This window comes from Diabrotica undecimpunctata, chromosome 2 (genome assembly GCF_040954645.1).
Source record: "Diabrotica undecimpunctata isolate CICGRU chromosome 2, icDiaUnde3, whole genome shotgun sequence".
Classification (NCBI taxonomy): domain Eukaryota; kingdom Metazoa; phylum Arthropoda; class Insecta; order Coleoptera; family Chrysomelidae; genus Diabrotica; species Diabrotica undecimpunctata.
The window spans coordinates 38,770,566-38,791,118 of record NC_092804.1 but is presented as its reverse complement, the minus strand read 5'-3'; the positions used below and the strand labels follow the sequence as shown (position 1 = coordinate 38,791,118).

General features: G+C 32.6%; 2 protein-coding genes across 2 annotated transcripts in view; one reads left to right on the top strand and one right to left on the bottom strand.

The window, feature by feature from the left end:
• Positions 1 to 1,511: 1,511 nt before the first annotated feature.
• Positions 1,512 to 3,249, top strand: LOC140433274 (peptidyl-prolyl cis-trans isomerase NIMA-interacting 4). The gene is made up of 3 exons (XM_072521305.1): positions 1,512 to 1,662; positions 1,721 to 1,882; positions 3,068 to 3,249. The coding sequence occupies exons 1-3, from the start codon at positions 1,596 to 1,598 to the stop codon at positions 3,214 to 3,216; spliced, it is 378 nt and encodes a 125-aa protein (XP_072377406.1). The 5' UTR covers positions 1,512 to 1,595; the 3' UTR covers positions 3,217 to 3,249.
• A 9,181-nt stretch (positions 3,250 to 12,430) lies between these two features.
• Positions 12,431 to 20,553, bottom strand: part of LOC140434436 (L-selectin) — a 44,535-nt gene continuing 36,412 nt past the window's right edge. The window contains exon 4 of the mRNA XM_072522696.1: positions 12,431 to 13,060. Coding sequence (XP_072378797.1) covers positions 12,698 to 13,060 — 363 coding nt within the window. The 3' untranslated portion in view covers positions 12,431 to 12,697. The remainder of the gene's footprint in view (positions 13,061 to 20,553) is intronic.

Below are 20,553 nucleotides of genomic sequence, written 5' to 3'. Positions count from 1 at the left end.
AATCGCGAACAGAAAACACCCTCTTCTGTACATCCTTAAAGGACAGAAATTACTTAAATGTTCCTTGCAACTGGAATGTTTTTTAAGGAGGCAGGCATATTTTTTAAATCAAAGTATCCTTCACAATTCTATACACATTTATTATTAGAAAATAACAAACACGGCCAACAATATAGTCTATTTTTCGTAATACATACTTCCAGACAACCATTTGTAGACATCATACCAAGAGCAATTAAAAGTACGCACATTTTTCCCATATATTTGGTTAATACGCAATGTTGGAGTAGGCCTTTCATTCATAATGATTTTTTTTATCAATTTCAGTTCTTCTAGATAATGGCGATTCCAATAGTGAAACAACAATGTCCAAACACTCACTATCAACATTACTATTACTGCAACCTGGTAAAGCGTCATAAAAACTCATTTTTATGTATCAGTTATAAAACAATCTCACATATATAAGTTGCATACAATCAGGCGATATAGAAATCACGCAAATGTGATTTTTTTCTTCGAATTTTACGAATTTTTTTAAATTTATTTGGGCAACCGTGCACTTGTTTGCAATTGTGTTGTTTGTTTAAAAATATGTTACAATAATTATAGATTATGTTACATATTTTTTTATCATAATTTAAAAGAAAATTTATATTACAATTCGATAATTACGTTACAAGTGACAACGATGGTCATCGTAGGCCCGATCGTCGGGTGCCTAAACAGCAAGCATAAACACGACAATATAAATCGTTCTCCGGCAAACTGCTTAACTTCAAACGCTTTTTGTACGGGGATCTTATGTGAGCTGGGTCGGTCAGTTCCGATCGGGCCTATTAATAATATTTAAAATGCCTGAATACGATTCGATGCTTTCTGTGGTAATATAATAACTTTGTTGTTTTAACGGACGCTAATGTATTAAGTGATTTAGTACATTTAAAAGTTATTTACATGCATTAACATAATTTTTAAAATATATGTTTTTCAATTTTATAGCTCTTAAAATTATTGGGTAGGCCCGGCCTATCCTGCCTACCCCCAAAAGCCGCCACTGCTTAAAATTAGTCTACAGTATGGTTGCTTACCTATAAATTATATCCAAGGTAGAAAATACCTATTTACATGTAGAATTTTAAAGAAAAGTGCAAAAATCACACAAATAATGCCCATTTGAGATAATTTTAAAATATGTATATTTATTTAGGAATATATTATGAGTATGTATGGTTTGTGATATTATGCATCTATAGTATTTGTAATGTCATTGACTTTCTACAGAAAACTGTTCCGTTTTTCATTTTAGACAAATAGTTTACAATACACACGATAGATGGTACAACCAGTCGAGCGATTATATTTTTAAAGGGAGTTAAGATTAAGAATAATAAAAGTTATACAGGATACAGGATTTTAATTATAATAAAGACTACAAAACAAAAAGGCAATTTTAATATTATTATTACATTGGTTTTATTAAGATGTATATAAAAGTACCAAAGTATGGATTTTGATCATGTCGAAAAAGAATAAGAAAGACTTTTTAAATCTAATCCTAACCTAAAATATCATTTTTTGGGATTAAAGTAAACATGCCCCCTAAGAAAGGGGCAGCGAAACCTGCTAAAGCGGGAAAAAGTGATGAATCAGGCGATAAAGGTAGCACAATATTTATTAATTTTTTTTATTTTTCATCTTAACTTTATGTTGATTTCAGGAAAGGAAAAGAAAGGGGGCACCTCAGTTAAAGTGAGACACATATTATGTGAAAAACAAAGTAAATGTCTAGAAGCTTTGGAAAAACTGAAAGCTGGTCAAAAGTTTCCAGAAGTTGCAGCTGCCTATAGCGAAGACAAAGCTAGATCAGGAGGAGACTTAGGTTAGTTAATATTTTTTGAGTAATTTTTTTAGGTAGACAGGCTGTTTTACATTTGAGTGTATGTTTTTGTTAGAACTTAAATAGTTGTTAATAGATTTTCAAAATATTACAAATCGCACCTTTGGGTGACACTGACATAAGTGTAAATTTATTGATTGTAAGTGAGCAACATTGATGAAAAAAGTAGAGGCCTTCAAAATGTGGACTTACCGACGTATATTACGTATATCCTGGACTGAGCACGTGACCAACAAAGAGGTACTACGCCAGATAGGTAAAGAGAGGGAGGTAGGAATAAGTATAAAGAAAAGAAAGTTGGAATACTTGGCTCACGTTGAGACATAATAAATATAGAGTACTACAGCTGATCGTTCAAGGGAAAATAGACAGCAGAAGGGGTCCAGGGAGGAGAAGACGCTCGTGGCTCCAAAACTTGCGGCAATGGTTTGGATTGTCTTCTGCTGAACTATTCAGATCTGGCGTAAACAAAGTCAGAATAGCCATGTTGATTGCCAACGTTCGGAACAGACAAGGCACATAAAGAAGAAGAAGTGAGAAATCACTTAAAAAGTTTTGAAAGTTAGTTAAAGCCATTGTCATTGTTTCTCCAAAAATTTCATTATTCTTAACATTGCATATTAATGTTGTATCACACACAACTGACAATTTGACTTTATTGTACCAAAAGAGGAAGTAAATGGAAATGTAAGGACATACACATCATCTAGCCAAATAGTGAGGAGTTACCATTCTGACTTCTGACTTTGTGTCCTCAGACAAGTAGTCCTTCCAGTATTAAGAATATTGTAGTGTTGAAAAATTGAGTTTTGTTGTTGAATTGCACTTGTGTCATTGGTTCCCCAAAGGTTGAAATATTAAAATAAGTCCGTAAAATAGTTTCGAAACACAATTCAGATTTCTGCCTTAATCTGAGCCTTCTAAAAAAAGGCAAAACAGATGTTGATAAAGATGTTAATATTTCATTATTATGTCATTTCATTAAAATAAGTGTGTAAAATGTTCAAACATGATTGACAACAGTCAAAGTTATCAGTTAAGAATAACATTACACAAGGATTCAAACTGAAATCAGACACAAAAGACTATGTGTAAAAAATATAAATATATTGTGTCTCTAAATAATACTTTAACCAATAGACCTATACAGAATTCTTTTATTTTTAGGTTGGATGATCAGAGGCTCAATGGTTGGACCCTTCCAAGATGCTGCATTTGCCCTACCTATTTCATCTGTTAACAGTCCTGTATATACAGATCCTCCAATTAAGACTAAATTTGGTTATCACATTATAATGGTAGAAGGAAAAAAATAATTTTATGTTATTATATATTTTTGTATATAGATAGTGAGCTTTTTATTTCTATACCTTGCCTGGTTTGTGATCATAACATAATGGATACACACTGGTGCTAGATTTATAATTTTTCATAGAATAATTTTTATTTTAATAGTTTCTTTTTTAATACTGATTTGATTTACAGTCTAATTATTAATTTCTTTATATTATTTCTCAATCCCTTTGGGTTAGTTTTCACCCCCAGTTTTTTTATACTTGAAAATGAATTTCTAAAAATGTTTGTCCTCCATATTTTTGACATCACCAGGTTTTACAACGTAAGAGATTTTCTCTAATGTTTATAGCTGGGAATTATGCTTTCTGTTATATTTGTAGTTAAATTGAATAAGTGTATTTTAGTCCTTTTGTTTCCTTTGAGCATTTGGGTCAGGCATTAGAAATGAGATTAAGGAAAAACTCTAATAAACTTCCTTTTAGAAATCAGTATATTCTTTATGGACATCTTATATCGCAAGAAACCAAATTGAAAGTGGATGTGGATAGGTTATGATGGAAAAAACAAATAAAAGAATTAATTTTATCATAACAGAAAAGAAGTACACAGTACCACATGTTAACAGTTCTAAACCAAATGAACATTGGAAACAATCATCAGATTTTAAGAGTAAAAATAAAAATCAGCCTATAGTAGAAACCCTCAATTCAGAAGAGTGATTTCATAGTTTAAACGCCGAATATCCTCAAATTTAAATGTACACAGCTGCCCTCGAAAACTGCCTGTTTTCTCGATTGCAATTTGCGTTTCCTCATAAGAAATTACAGAATATATAAAGTAGTATATTTATTTGTGCTTCTCTATAGTAGACTTGACCAGAAGTTGTCGTACAGTGTAGCCAAATCTTGTTCACAAGTAGTAATTATGGTCATACAAAACCTGTATTCTTCCACGCAGCGATTATTACCGTCATAAAAATACCAAAAAACATAATAGTAAATACATAAATAGTAAAAATTAAGCACAAAATTGTAATAAAATAAATTTTATTTATATGTTCCGTTTCGTTACGTATTTAAATTTATAAAATAAAAATCGATATTTTAAAACAATATTTTTCAATCGTTTGGCAATGTTGGAATTAGCGAGGGAACTCGGTTTTACAATTCGGATCCAGACATGCAGTAAAACTAGTTTTTATTATTTTTTGCCGAAGAAATGAACGAAGAAAACATTGGTGTTTCTATGGGTAAATAGTGCATGTGTTTTGTGAGTATATTTTATGTGATAAGTTTGTAAACTTATTATTGTCAATACTGTTTTATCAATACTGTATTGTAGTATTGATAAAACGTGTTATTGATAATAAGAGTAGTTTGTCGTTTTATAGTAAATATTTAGTTATATTCTTTGAAATTATTGTATATATAGTATATATCCAGATTATTGAAATACAATCGACGAAAAACCGAGTTGTTCCAAGAGAAGACAGCAAAATTCTGATGTTGATTCCAAGAATGAAGAGCCGCAAAAGAGACGGAAAATGTTAACGTCCGAAGAAAAGGTAATGATACGAAACGTTTATGAAGGAATTGTCGGCAGAAAAATGGCATTAAACGTTAGCCAAGCGGTCGACATTTGTAGCAGTTTAACAAAAGTATCCGTTAGCTGTATTTATCGTTTACTTAAAAATACATCGGAAAATAAAAAGCAATAAAAAGGTAAAACTAGAGGTAGGAAAAGCATTGTTTTGGATGACGAGACAAGGAATATTATACGTCGAAAAATTCATTCATTTTATTTGCGGAGTGAAATTCCAACACTGAAAAAAATTTCTCAAGAGCTCGAAAATGATGACTCTTTACCCAAGATATCTCGTAGGGTCTTAATCAAGACCATGCACAAAATGAACTTTCGATACGTAAAACGCAACAGAAAAAGTATGCTATTAGAAAAAAATGAAATTATTCTGTGGAGAAGAAAATATTTAGAAGAAATACGAAAAATTCGCAGCACTGCTTTAAAATTATTTTGTTTGAGTGAAACTTTTTTCTATACTATATTTTTGGTACTTTAAGTGTTCATATGTTACCAATTAACCTAGTCATGTCTTTTCACCATACCTACTTTAGTAAATAAGTCTAGGGAAAACCCACGTTTCCCCTAGATCAGTTTAATGGCGCCATCAAGCTGGGCGATAAGATGATGAAAATGAAACTCCTTTTGTTTCAAATATAGATACTTACATTTCCAATTATTTGTTTAAATAAAATTAAAATAATTATTTTATGATCGAAGTTAATAGGTATTATATTTTCTAATAGTTTCTTCTAATGTAAAATACTTACGGTCGTAGTCTAACATAATAACAACCTAATAAGACTTCCCTTTTTGTTATCTGATTGTGCTTTTCTTGATCATCTTAATTTTTACCATTGCGTTACCTGTAACCAGCAAACGTGAGATATCTTAATTATCATTTACGTGTTCACTGAACAGAATCTAGATTTCTGTGATGTACATTGCTCGTAATGATAATTTCTTAAGCGATAGAATGGTAGTCTTTGGTTACGTTATCGTAAAAAAATACTAAAATGAATGTAGTCAGTAAACAGATTTATTTGATTAAAAATGACACCTAGTCTTTAAAATTAAAGAGAGCAATATATGAGCTGATAATAAAGATACGGTTGAATAAGCAGTTATCGGCGGAATGGAATAGCATTATTTGGTACCATTACATAATAAAGAAGACCATTTAAAATATGGATTAATTGTTTCACAATTATATAAACTTGAAAAAACGTGCAAAGAAAAGACAATTCAATATTGTCAATAATTCATATCTTTTAGGCCAATCGGGATGTAAAATTGTATGAAAAAACACTATATAGAGAATAAACTAAGCTTATATACACACACGGTAGTCTTAGGCTATATTTGACAATAGGGTATCTTAAACCTAGGTGATAAAAGGAAGCTAGAAGGTGAGTAGTATGCGATTCTGATCTTTTTCCATTACAAATAAAATTTAGATGCCGTATAAACAGACAGGAGAAGAATAAGCACCCAAAGAACGAAAATTTAATCGTAAAAAACATAAAAAATCTAAAAATACCAAAAAGGGATTGCGAGAAGAATTTTGACATCACAGATAAAACAGACATCACAGAATTTTATGTGGTGCTTGAAGGAAATGGGAAAGAAATAGGGCTAGCGATCAACGTAGATAAAACTAAAGCCCCAAAAAATTAGGGAAACAACGAAACTTGCAAAATAGACGACGCAAATATTGAAGTTGTAAAGCAGCACACATACCTGAGTGTATAGATAAGTGAGGACAGCAGTGAGGGGGAGGAAATACAGAAAAGGATAACTCTGTCGCAAGTGTTTGGATCCAAAGACATCCATAGGGAAGTAAATAATAGGAAGTAAAAAACAATAAACCTTATTAATACTTTTAATAAGGTTTCTGCGGCAATGGTATGTGGAGAATAAGGTTCAACTACGAGTGATATCAATATTACAAAGAACCCTGTATAAAATATGCAAAAATAGAAATATTGCTCTGGGCAGGTCATCTTATAAGAATGCAGAATAACCGAAGGAGAGCAGCCAAGAAAAGGGATGCTTGGAGACGGATGCTTAGAAAGGTCAGGTCCCGACTTGGGCTGTAGTGCCATTGGAGAGAGATAGATAAAAACAGTGTTTTTTAAGTTTCGATTTTGGGCCCGAAAACCCTTTTAACCCTTAACTGGTCCGGTACTGTAGCAGTAGCGTAACTGGTCCGGCGTAGTCCGCGAAACTACTGTTTTCAAGAAAGCAAAACAAAACTTAAAAATAATTTTTTTATTAAGAAAAAATTTTACAAACATACCCTGATATATTAATATAAAAGTGAACGTATTAGATTTGGGCATTATTTGGGTTAAGAAAAAAATATTAAAATAAAACTGACATCCATACAAATATTTGTGAAAAAGTACATAGTTTTGTAAAATAATTAAAAAAATATATAAAAAACACTATGAAAAAAAAATGTATTCCTAGGATAAATGATCAAACTGCACACTAAACAAAAAACTAGGTAAAATAAAAATCGATCAAAAATGTTTGTTTCCAGCACCAGTCAAACTTTACCAATTTTATATGCAATTTTTACATAGTGGTTTTGTACATCCCAAACAAACAGGCTTTTTGCAACGCAAGTACAGGTATTTTGTCATCCTGCTATTTCTACTAGGACACAAACTGCAAATCTTGCGTTTTTCTAAAATATGAACATCGGTCTGATTGTCCTCTTGTTCTTCTTGAACTCCAAGTATCTGGCTAATTGTAAGACGTAATTGACGTGGAATGTTCGTCATTGTCATTCGTCTTTTCATGTGATCTTGCACTAACTGCATAGCCAACTCCAAAGCAAAAACACTCTTTTCTTTTATTACTGGATTGTTTTTGTAACACTGATGTAGAATATATTTTTTTGCTATAGAAATGTCCAATATGCGGAAAAAATTGTTAAGGGCCATCTTCGGGTTCGACGGCTTGAGGTGCTTTTGGAGCATTTCTAAAATAATTTTTGGTTTTTCAGTAGAGGGATCACTATAACGTCTACTATGTATTGAAGATATAAGTCCTGTAGCCTTTCCCACTTTTCCTACATGAGAAATTAAGGTACACTCTATCCTAAATCCTTAAATTGTTCACACTTCAGGTCTGTTTCTGTTGGGCAGAAAAGATGGACGTATTTCAGCGTTATTTTTTTTTTCAGTGTTCCCACATAAGTCAAGTTTTTCGTTCGTAAAATATCTACTAATAGAATAGAAGAGTACCAATTATCAGCTGTGATATTTCGGTTGCTACCAAACAGCGGTTCAGCTAAGCTCAACACAGCTTGTACTCGTCACTGATACCAAATCCATCTGAGTCTTTTCCGCTGTAGATATAAGCATTATAGAAATAACCATTGCGTGCATCTTTACGACACTGTATTTTGAGTCCGTATTTAGCCGGTTTGTTAGGCATGTACATTTTAAACCGGCATTTACCTAGAAAACTTACAAGGATTTCATCAATTGTGGCAGATTGACCAAGTCCGTATACACTTTGACAATTTTCTATGAAAGTATTGAATATGAAATATAAACGGTCTATATTTTCGTGACGAGTTGAAAATGGAAGTGTAAACAAGGAGTCCCAAAAATGCTCTTTACTCAATAACATCCATTTCTCTAAGATGATGGATAGAACTAGCAGAATATTTCTCACGCATTGATCGTAATTTTGTGTTTGTATTATGCTCAATATGTTGTAGAATGTTATCACTAAACAACATATTCCAAACAGACAAGGGTATCGCAGCCTCGCCGAGCATTTTTGCCTTTGTTTTTAGAATTGGCACTTTTCTGTGTTCTAGATGAGGGGATAACTTCTGACGTACACCACCTGTGTTGATTTTTACCATAAACATAGGTTTTGTCACCATCAGTTACTGCTAATTCATCACAATCTGCAGGCTCATCAGAATCAGAAAATTCCGAACATGTATCGTGTTCAGATTCAATGTTATGGTCTTTCGAAATATCGTCTACATTACTGTCACTATCACATTCCTCATTGTACCACTTTAAAAGAGTTGTCTCATAATCGTCATCGCCGAAACGCACTCGTTTTGATGGCCGGCCATAATTTCTAAAAATGCACGACACACAAAAAAGTCACACCAACAGTCCGGCGTCGTCTGAGGAACTACTCTCAACCTAATTGTTGCGATAACTTTTTAGGAACTGAGAGAAACTTGTCGCAAATACACCCACCTGTCAAGCTCCAATAGTTTAAGGATTAGATAGAAGGACTTGCCTGTGGGCGGTGCCAATTTCCAATAAAATGTAATTAAAAATATGGAATCGTCTGTCAGACGACGCCGGACCAGTTAAGGGTTAAAAGCGCATGAATTAAGATTATAACAAATTGATTTAACCTGTAAACATTTATAAAATTACCAAAACTTGTAAAATTTTTATATTTTTATTCCATGAGCTTTTTTAAACTATTTCCGAATTGGAAGTCGAAACGTCGAAAAAAAAAACATTAAATTTTAATACCAATCATGTTGTTTTTTCGCAAAAAATATAATTGACCATTGTTGAGCATACCACAAGAAAACAGTTCCAGAACCACATCATATATGTACTTACTTATTTTTATGGGTGCATATAGGATGCGAGGTCAGATTTATAACTTGTTATTTACGTGTTGTTAAATATTTATGAAGAGCTTGTAATTGAAAGTGTTCCTGTTCGGCAAATTTTTGTTCCTGAAAGACAAAAACCAGTTTGTTTAATATTAGTGGTCTTGGATGTATTGTTGACCTTTGATTTGGAAATGTAGGTAGTAATTTAAACAAAGCATAAATTTATAAATAATTTAATAGCGTAAATATAATAATAAATACTTAATTCTACAATGTAAATTTAATATTATTAATATATTACGGATCGTATTGTTATATAAAATATTTTGAACTTTATTTTACATTGGTTCAACTTTATTTTACACTCCCAGTGAAAGCTAAAACTATTTTTTTATTTTGTACTTTTTAGTTGTTTTTTGTTTTTTAATAATTAAATAATAATAATTTTCCTTGGCAATGTTTTCTTTTGTGTGAGAAAGTACTGCGAATTGAATTTACTAGAGACGGTAAATGACCAAAAATAAGATATTAGAATCAATGGTCAATGATTGTAGATCTGCTTGTTTTAAACAACATGAGATTTGTAGATCTTTAACAAATTTGTGCAAGTTATTGGATATGCAGATGACATCGACGTCTTAGCTAGGTCCACAGATTCTGACCGGTGCATTTTGGTCATTAAGGGCATCTGCACAGAGAATGGGACTAAGTATAAATACCCAAGGGACCAAATATATGTGTTGTACTAGGTCAAGCACCTAGCCATCTATACCAATAATAATAAACGAATACTAACTTAGAACTGGAAGGTGTAAACACCTTCACAAATAAGGAATAAAAGAGCTAGGTTTGTGGCGAAAGCGTTGCAACTTTTAGTTGTATAGAAGTTCCGGGGAACCTGACGTTATAAAATTCATTAAGGTACCACGCGTTAGATGGATAGGGCATGTAATCGGGCGAGAGAAAGGTGCAACAGTCACAAAAGATTTTGACCGAAGAGGGCCGATGGGATAACGAGCCAGAGGAAGTCGAGACTTAGGTATCAAGACAACCTAGAGGATGATTTAGAATCTATTGGAGTTATAGCATGCAGAAGACAGTCAGAGACAGGGGTGAATGAAGAGTTGTTCTGAAAAGGCTTTGGATCATAACGAACTTTGAAGCCACTGATGCTGATACGATTTATAGATAGATGAAACAATTAATATTATTATCATCATTGAAACAGATAATCTTGATTATCTACAAACACTCTGTCAAATTTAAATGTTGTGTGCTAGGCATACGGTCTAAAGAAGAACCTCAAAGCAAAACTAAATTTATGATCACGAAAAAAGATCATGTACAAGAAACACACTTAGAGAGAGGAGAAGTAAATGTAAATATTTGAACAGTTGGATCATCGAAACACTAAACCAATTGAAGGAAATAAAAACACACATAAAGGTAGCGTGATCAGAGTTTAAGAAGATCAAGGTATTTATCTGATACCATATAGTGAAGACAAGAAAGTCAGAAAGATTTATAAAGCTCATCCTCCATCTTCGGAAGAATGTGGTGACGCAGGGTTGCTATCCATTCTTCTATCTTCTACATGAAGTGTGCTGCATTGGAGAGAGAAAGATAGAGACGGAGAGAGTAAAAAAGGAAGTAACCGGTTGTACCCTTTATTTGATCTGACCATTGACGCGGCGATCTTCTTCGAGTTCTTTCACCATTTACCCTTCACCTTCTTCACCTTCACCCCCCAATCTCTCCACACCTTCCTTTCGCCTGGTTGTGTGCCCCAAATGCGTTAATATATTTTGGTTGATGATTGTGAGAAGCATAGTGTTGATGTCGAATTTTGTTAATATTGAGATATTTGTGCGGTGTTCTATCATGCTCATGATGTGTTCGCTATACTATACGAGAAGTCTGTAAATAAGATATATAAGAATTTAACTCATGGTTCACTTTTGTACGGGGTATTATTTAGATCGTATAACTATTTTCTAGCTTATTGTTTAATGAATTGAAGAAAATTAAGTATCGTCAGCTTTTTAGTATTTCATAGGAGGATGTTTATATCGTTATATAATATGGCTCTGACGGGGCTGATCATTAATTACCCAGCTTTTCGTGGGAAAAATAGACCAGGACACAAAAAAGTAACATTAGTGATAAAAAAATTGTAACTGGATCCAGAAACAAGTCTATGGCTTGTTTCTAAATCAATACTTCCTATGGTAAAGAGGGACTTCTGAATAGTGTTCATCAGAAACGCTATGAAATTTATCAAGGCACGACGAAGTTTCGGCAACCAGAAATATCTATTGAGGCAAGGGGTCAATTTAAAAGAGACTGGACGGTAGGCTTAGAACATATCTGAAAGCCATAATCATACAATTGCAAACAATGTCGTAAGAAACTGATAGGAAGCAGAAGTGTAACTGTGATGTTATTACCAGTGTATAAGAAATAGGGTTTCATGTAATCCTAAAAAATGCTACAAACATGCACAGCAAAAAGGGCAAGTAATGAAATAAAAGAGAGTTGTTTAACCTGATCAAGGTACGAAAAATTTGATATCTGGGCCATAGATGGAGAGGGAGAAGATATGCAATCCCTTAACTAATTATCCAAGGAAAGATTAAGTGCAAGAGAAGAGTAGGTTGCAAACAAGTGTCGTGAACACAAGATATAAATAATTCAGGCATAAATAACGCTGGCGAGCTCTGGCATGACGCGATGGATAGACGTCTGGCCTTACGATAATTCGTTAACGCACTATGGGTGCACTATAGGGCACTATAGGTAGCAACTCCTTACAGATTTTCTTATAACGATTTTTATAAGGAAATCTCAGGAATAATAAATACTTTATGCACATAATAATAAAAATACTTGTTGTTCCGCAATGATTGCTGAAGTAAATATCAGATCTACACCAAATACAGATATATTCGCAGTTTATATGTAGGGCCATTTATACCTACACAAAAGAAAACATTTTAACCATTTTGCCGATTTTTAATATTTTAAAGATTTTTTTGATGTAGGTACCTATTAATAATATGTAATAATATGCTTACATATTTTTATAAACTTTTCTATTTATACAGAACTATACCTACTCTAATATCAAATAAATAAAAAGTTAAAATAATATTTATAAGTAATACGAAGATAAATCTCCGACTGTGTCTCTTATAATAACTATCTGTACATATTTTTTTTTAATTAGGTCAATTTTCTGACGTACAAAAATTTACAAAACAGACTGCATACTTCGATCTTTGTTGTTCAGTCACGAGCTATCTACAATTTTAAATTAACAAATTTGGGTTGGTGTACCTAACGTATTTGAGAAGATCTTCATTTTCCTCGCACACCCAAGGTTTAACGTGGTGACAGGCAACATCGTGCCAGTTGACTCCGTCATTGTAAAATTGATTCAAAATGGCAAGACAATTTTCTTGTGCTCCACCCTGCATGGACTCTCTGTTGTCTGGTTGTGGCTTGTTGATGCCTCCGGTTTCGGACCAGTCGTTCTGGTCTCTTTGAGTAGTTGGTGCTAATTTTTGCAGGACGGCTGTCCAGAACCAACCATTCACGTTGTTGGGAAGGAGGTCTGGACGGTCGCAGCCTTTGAAGTCACACAGACGGCCGGAAGTCCATATGTATTTTATCTGTAACAATATTCAAATTTAAGATAAGTGTAATGAAATTTAGAATGAAACGGATAAACTCCGTTTTTTTAAGATTAGAAAACATTTTTCTGTCAGTAAAATTTTAGGTAATTTAGATGCGGATACGCACGGTAAAATGCTTCTGATATGTGAGCTCTCAGCTATTACTAAAATATTATAGACGTTTGACACTTTAAATACAGTGATGAGTGCCTTAAGAACCGGCAAAATAACGCAAAAGATAGAAAACATAATACGTTGTGAAATAAAAAGAGATGAAAGTTGGACATTACTTTAGGACTATCGATAGTTTCCCACCTTTAGACGTTAGCTTATGAGCTAGTTGACTTCAGTCATAATATTACAAGTATGCCGTCGAACATTAACATTTTTTAAATTTCGCATAAAGTAAAAACTGATTGAAGGCAATAAAGCAAATGTAAGTAAACAGTTTAATTAGTAGTAACTTGATAATTAATTCTGTGTTGACGAATACAGAATAACAAGCTATCATAATTCTGTATTGAGAAGAGTGTATGCGACGTCTCAAATCACAGTTTATTATTGATCAATACTTTAATTTTGGATAAAAAAATACTCGTACTTAAACTGTTTTTACTTACAATACGTGATACGTATTACTATGACTGAAGTCAACCAGCTCATAAGCTAACGTCTGAAGGTGGGAAACTTTCGATAGATCTAATGTAGTGTAAAGTAAATATAGGTTTATGTCGATAATTTCTCACCTCTTCTACTTTCATCTCTTTTTATTTCACAACGTATTATGTTTCCTATCTTTTGCGTTATTTTGCCGGTTCTTAAGGCACTCATCCCTGTATAATGCGTTAAACAACTCAAAAATCAATAATATATTACAAAATTCTACAAGAATACTATTACTAAGTTTTAATAAACTTAAATTCAGTTGATTGAGTTTAATTAGACATTGTAGTTGAATTAAAAAATAAAATCAATTTTGATTAACTAAATGAATAAATAATGTTATTCGTACATAAAAACGTGTAATAATTCAAGTCTAAATTAGGCTCCTGTGTTACTCATCATTATTTCTCATAACATTTAACTGTTGTTTCTTCTTGATAGTGATTTTAATAAGAACCAAAATTAACTTTCCTTTCAATTGTCTACTGCTCTCGGTAAATTTTAAAAAATATCCATGATGATCCCATGTCCAATTATTTTTAGTGTAATCATCGTTTATTCATCTTAAACAAGATAATTTGCAGCTTTCTTATATTATACTAATGGGCTGGCTTTATAAAATTACAGGTATATGTAGCTATAAAAGCAATTATGATATTTTTTATTTAAACTTCAACCTCACGGGATCATTAACATTGAAGTAATTGACAGCAAATGATGATCTTGAATAATATTTTGTAGAAAGTGCAGTGTTTGTTAATATTGTTCCGTATTTCAGTAATAAATAAATATATATATATATATATATATATATATATATATATATATATATATATATATATATATATATATATATATACCTCTTTGATGTCTTCTTCAGGGCTTCCGAGGTCTCAGTCTCTCGAGCCCCCAGAAACTACTACACTGATCACTAATCAATGCGTTACTGGTGCTGGGAATAGAGGAAGGATAATTTATAACGTCGATGGTTCATAACTTTTCTGATACTTCTATTTCGGCCATTGCCACTTAAGCTTTAGCAAAAGGTTTCAATTACTTTGTTACCCCAATTGAGACAATCATTTGTCAAACTGAAGAAGCCATCTCTAGTTTTCCTTACGAAGATACTGAAATAACTAGACAAGACATCGGTAGAATTCTTAGAAACTCAAAGCCTCCTACTCCGAACATCTGCCAATCCAAAAAAAAAGCCCTGAAAGAACTTCAGTCAAATCCAAATCTAGTCATTCTCCCGGCCGAAAAAAGGCAATGCCACCGTCGTCCTAAACACTTCCTCTTATATTAACAAACTCTCAAATCTCATTAATACTCCAGACTACAGACCAATTTCTAATAATCCAACAACCTATCTGGAAAAAACAACAAAAACCATTATCATAAAACCTCTCTTCCAGTTGACATAAAATTCAAAAACCCGATATTCCTCTACGTCCCATTGTCAGTGCATACAACTGCCCTACACAACCATTGGCCAAGTACTTGGCCAAAACTCTACAACCTCTCGCCGAAAATGCTTCATCCTTCGTCAAAAATTCTTTTCATTTCATCGAACTTCTTAAACAATACCCTATCTTACCGTCAGACATTCTAATAAGTTTCGATATCGTTTCACTCTTTACAAACATTACTATAGACGAAACTTTAAATATTATGAAAACTAAATACAGTATCTATCAAGACCACATCTCTCATTAAACATTGTATGTCCAACACTTATTTCATCTTTCAAAATCAATTCTACAGACAAATAAATGGTGCCCCAATGGGCTTCCCAATATCTCCAGTAATTGCCAATATGTTTATGGAAGACTTCGAGACCCAAGCACTATCTACATCAAAGCTTTAACACACATGTTGGCTACGAAATGTTGACGATCCATTCGTCATTTGATCCCATGGCGGGGATGCTTTGATTTCTTTTCAAACTCATCTGAATAGTATACATCCTAGTATCCAGTTCACGATGGAGGTGAAAACTGATATATCCCTACGGTTTCTCGACGTTATCATTAAGAAAAAACAACCCCAAGGTTTTCATCACTCTGTTTATCGAAAACTCACCCATACCAATCGTTACTTGCATGCCAGCTCTCATCATCCCCCTTCACAAGTACACCCGCTAAGCTCTCTAGTTTAAAACAAGCCCTCATCCAAAACCGCGAAAATCACATCAATAGGAGCATCCACAGACATCAATCTCCCACTCAGTCTTAAACCAAAGACTCAGGCCCTCATCGTACAAAAGCATTTCTTTCTTACATCAAAGGTGTCACTGATAAAATCGACAAAATTGTAAAATCAAGAGGAATAAAGACAATATTTACCCCCTAACAAAAACTTGCATCTTTTGTCCGATCAATCAAACACACCATTCCAAATGAACAATACGGAGTTTATAAAATTCCTTGTGCAGACTGCCCCCGATCCGATATAGGCCAAACAAATCGTAGAATCCAGAATAGGATTTATGGACATTCCATTTCTGTTCGTAATGCCGACTCAATTTCAGCTCTAGGTCAACACCATCTTCATACAGGTCACAAAATTGATTTTGGAAACTCCAGAATCATAGCTCCCATCCGCTTCTATAAACCAACAATTATCTGAGAAGCCATAGAAATTGAAAAAAGGCCAAATTATCTCAATAAAAGAGATGACGACATACGGTTACCTTCGACTTGGTAACCTCTTATAAATAAAATACCGTCCGCTCCACCCGTCAATCAAAATCCTACTGTCAATCCTAACGCATTGATTAGTAATCAGTGTAGTAGTGGCTGGGGGCTCGGAAGACTGAGACTCGGAATCCCTGAAGAAGACGTCAAAGAAGATGTTGAAAGCTCCATGAATTGATAACCGACGCGGTTCAACCCAAAAGACTGTTGAGTTTAATATTAATTCCTGTAATAGTATTAATCTTACCTATAGGTTTAATATATATATATATATATATATATATATATATATATATATATATATATATATATATAAAGTGGGAGTCCACAAAAAAAGGGCAATAAGGATTCAGATAAAATCTGTTGGCTCAGCCTGGGAATATTTTGATAGATTCATTGTTGCAAAAAAAGAGAAATGGGAGTGTAGGTATATTAACTAATTTTCATTAAAAACTTTGTTTTTTTGTTTTAATTGTTGGAGTTTTATTTAGTTAATAAACTGCATGTGAATGTTTTTTAAGTTACAAGTTATATTGTCTACGAGCACGTGTGCTTGGTTGTAGACTATTTTCAATCGGTCAAAATTTAACAAACGTAAAAAAATGATTATTAAATTTACTAGACAATGGGAACCGTAATCAGTGTACCGAGTATACCTTGGCTGTCTAATCAATATTACACTATAATATTTTTGTCGAGAACCGATCGTCCATATAAACAAAGAAACGTGGTATATTGTCTCAAAAATGGATTTGTTTTGTTTTTGAGTATCAGTCTACTAGCTGCGTGTAACTTTTTCTTAACGTTTCTTTTTAAGTATTTCTTTCTCTTAAGTATTTCTCATCATAATCTGATGACGTAATTCTCCTGAAATCTTTTAATAACTTTTTGTTTGTTAAAAAATAATAAAGGTTAGCTTTGTTTTAAATTTTTTATTTTATTTATTTTTCTGAGCTCGTTTCCTTACGAGGGTAAACTATTAAAGGATGGTGCCCAATTCATTTTAAGTTTAAAGATAATACAAACAGCTTGTATATGAATTTTGAAAGAACCACACCCAACCTCTTCCTGGCAATCATGGTTGTCGTCTAAAAACGGACACGGTACTTAAAGAAGAAGAAGATTGGAAAGCTATGGTATATGGGTATTTCGCCAATGCTAAAGATTCCATGGACGCACGTCCATGTCCACGTCCAAGTTTTATATATTGAATACATACATAGATTGAACCTAAAGGAGAAGAGCTGCAGTGGTCCAGGGTAACGTACATACTATGATACAACTGATCTAGCGTTACTGAAGACTCTGAAGAACATACCTACAACTTTCACACTCACTAAACAAATGTTCATGGTTCCGAAAATAGCGAATCATATTAACTGAAACAAAATCCACCCACATTAAATAAAATTACAAATAAAAGCATTCAAACTATACCAGTTACAGTAAATTATTATCATGATCCGTAGCGCTGCCGTCCTTAGCTGTCCCAAAGGACCTCAACCTTATCAAATTTCCATATTTCAAACACTTTTTTAATTGTTTGTGTATGTAATTTTCTACGAATCACTTTATTAATTATGTAAACTTGATTTCGGAAAAATCTGCCGTATTTTTCGCCAGGTCACTGAATACAAAACTTGGCTTTATTGAATAAAGGTAGATACATCCTATATTACATTCTCAGCACGTTTCTATTTCCGTTATACGTAAACTTATTATTTGTCAACTACTATCACGTATTGAGACGTACTCTGCTATTTTCGTGGATTCGATAATATAGCGGTATAAAGGAATATCTAAAAATATTAACAGATCTCGAATATTTCTCAAAAAACAATTATTGATATTTGTTATGTGTCAATTTCTTTTGGTTTGACTATATTGTTTTTTTTCTGAAATCTTAAATTGCTGGCCTTTTAACTTAAATTTGAAACTAAGTCTAAGTGAGGCATACCAGTTTTTCAAACAACTTTAAAAATATTAAACATTAACAATGTTGTTAAGAAAATAGCAAATGGGAGATTCTGTTTCGATTCCAAACAGATAAAATAATTAAAAAAAGCAAATGAAAGATTAATCGTAATTATAAATAAAAACACGTTTTGCTCACTATCAACACTTTTTTCTTCATTAAGTAGGATGAGAGCTGCTTCTTTGACTTTTCTATTTTTCATTTCTGTCTCTTGTCTTTTTCAGAGTGGAAAAGTTCCACTATTCATTACTGAAAGTGTTTTTATACGAAGGAAAAGTTAAAATTAAATAAATTTTCTTTGGTTCTATAAAACCTATACCTGTAACCGGTAACTGTATAGATACTGAAAAAAAAGTTTTTTTTCTTTAAAAAAGAAGTCGAGTCTGAAAAGATTAAATAATAAAAGAAACGTTTATATTCAATTAAAATTAATAAAAATATTTTTGTAATAATTATAATTAAAGACAATAAAGAAAATGCACGATGCATTATTAGTAATAATGACGAGTAAACTTGTATTTACTGACGACATAAAATATTTTTCCTCAAAAATCCTTCATTATGATTATCATATGCCGATAAACACATCGATTATAAATAAAAATAGTAATGGCATTTCTAGAAGAGTAAATATTCAAAGCATGAACCGCACAATAGAAAATCATTGACCTAATATCAATTGCTGGAAGGTAATAAAACGATGTTGCGAAATGAGTTATCACCTTGCGCTTTCATCAGGTCGTACAATACAGGATGTTTTCCACACATACGCCGACGACGTCTCTATGGTAATAATTAGGAATATTTTGTGGAGTTGACGTAACAAACGTGATATGAATATGTTATCCGGAATGAAGAACCAAGGACGGGGATTATCGGTATAAAAATCTTCAGATTATTAAAAACAATAAGAAACGCAGATACATATCACAAAATATGAACAAAAAATTTACACGAGGTCTATAAATAAAAACAATGTAGAAATTATTGTAATTCTTGTAATATTAGAACAAGTGATAGATTTTTTTTTGTGGCATAGACTTTCGTCATTCATCAGCCAGTCTCGAAAGGTTATAATATATTCCTTAAGAAAGTCAAGTGATAGATAGAACTAAAAAGCAAATAGGGGAAAATAAGTAAATTTATTCACTAACATTCATTAAAAATTGTGTCAAAACCAGTTGAAACACATCATACAAAAATTTAATATTTTCGAAAATAAGAGAATTTAAAAAACCAGGAACTTACTAATAATTTTGATACAGGTCATATATTAACGCCAAAGTCGGTAAAGGAAAAGTAGAAGATATTGTAGGGAATTATGGTATCAGATTAAGAATCGAACGAGGAGACTGATTAGTACAATATTGTTACAAGAGAAAGAATTAGTCATCACAAATACCTGTTATCAATTACCACCAAGGAGACTTTATACATAGAATGCACGAGAAGACAACGAAAATGATCTGATAAGAAACCAAATCGATTACATTCTTGTTGACAAAAGATTTAGTTTTGGAACTACAAGCGTGAAAACATCTAAACCAAAACAGGCATTTACTTGCCTGTTTTACCAGAGGTAAAACGACTAAGGATTTTTTTAAAATGGGAAATAATTAAATCATGATTAGTGGAGTTTTTGTCAAATGACGTAAGTTCAAAGTTATATGATAGTTTGTTTTGAATCCAAGGTGGATTATGGTCATATGTGTATGGAAGACATTCAGGTATGACAATATCAAACAGATGCAAATGGTCTTTTATTCTTTTATAGAAAGGTTTAACACAGAACGGTGATTTGCATTGAGGTTTGAGAAATTATCAGCAAAAGTATTTCTATAGACAGGATTTTTTGCATTATCCTTAATTTTTGTAGCATACGTTAGACTAAGGTAAGCTCTTCTATCATTTAACGACAAAGTAACTTCGCAAAGTAAACTGTCAATCGGTGTTGTACAAAAGGCTCCCAGACATATTCTGAGTGATGTGTTGTGAATAGTCTCAAGCTTTTTAAGTACTGATTTCGATGCTGAAGCGTAAGCTATAGCCGCGTAGTCTAGCTGTGATCGTATAATAGTTCTGTATATAATTAACAATGTACTCCTGTCTGAACCTAAATTTTTGTGTGCTAGAATTTTTAGTACATTTAATCTTCT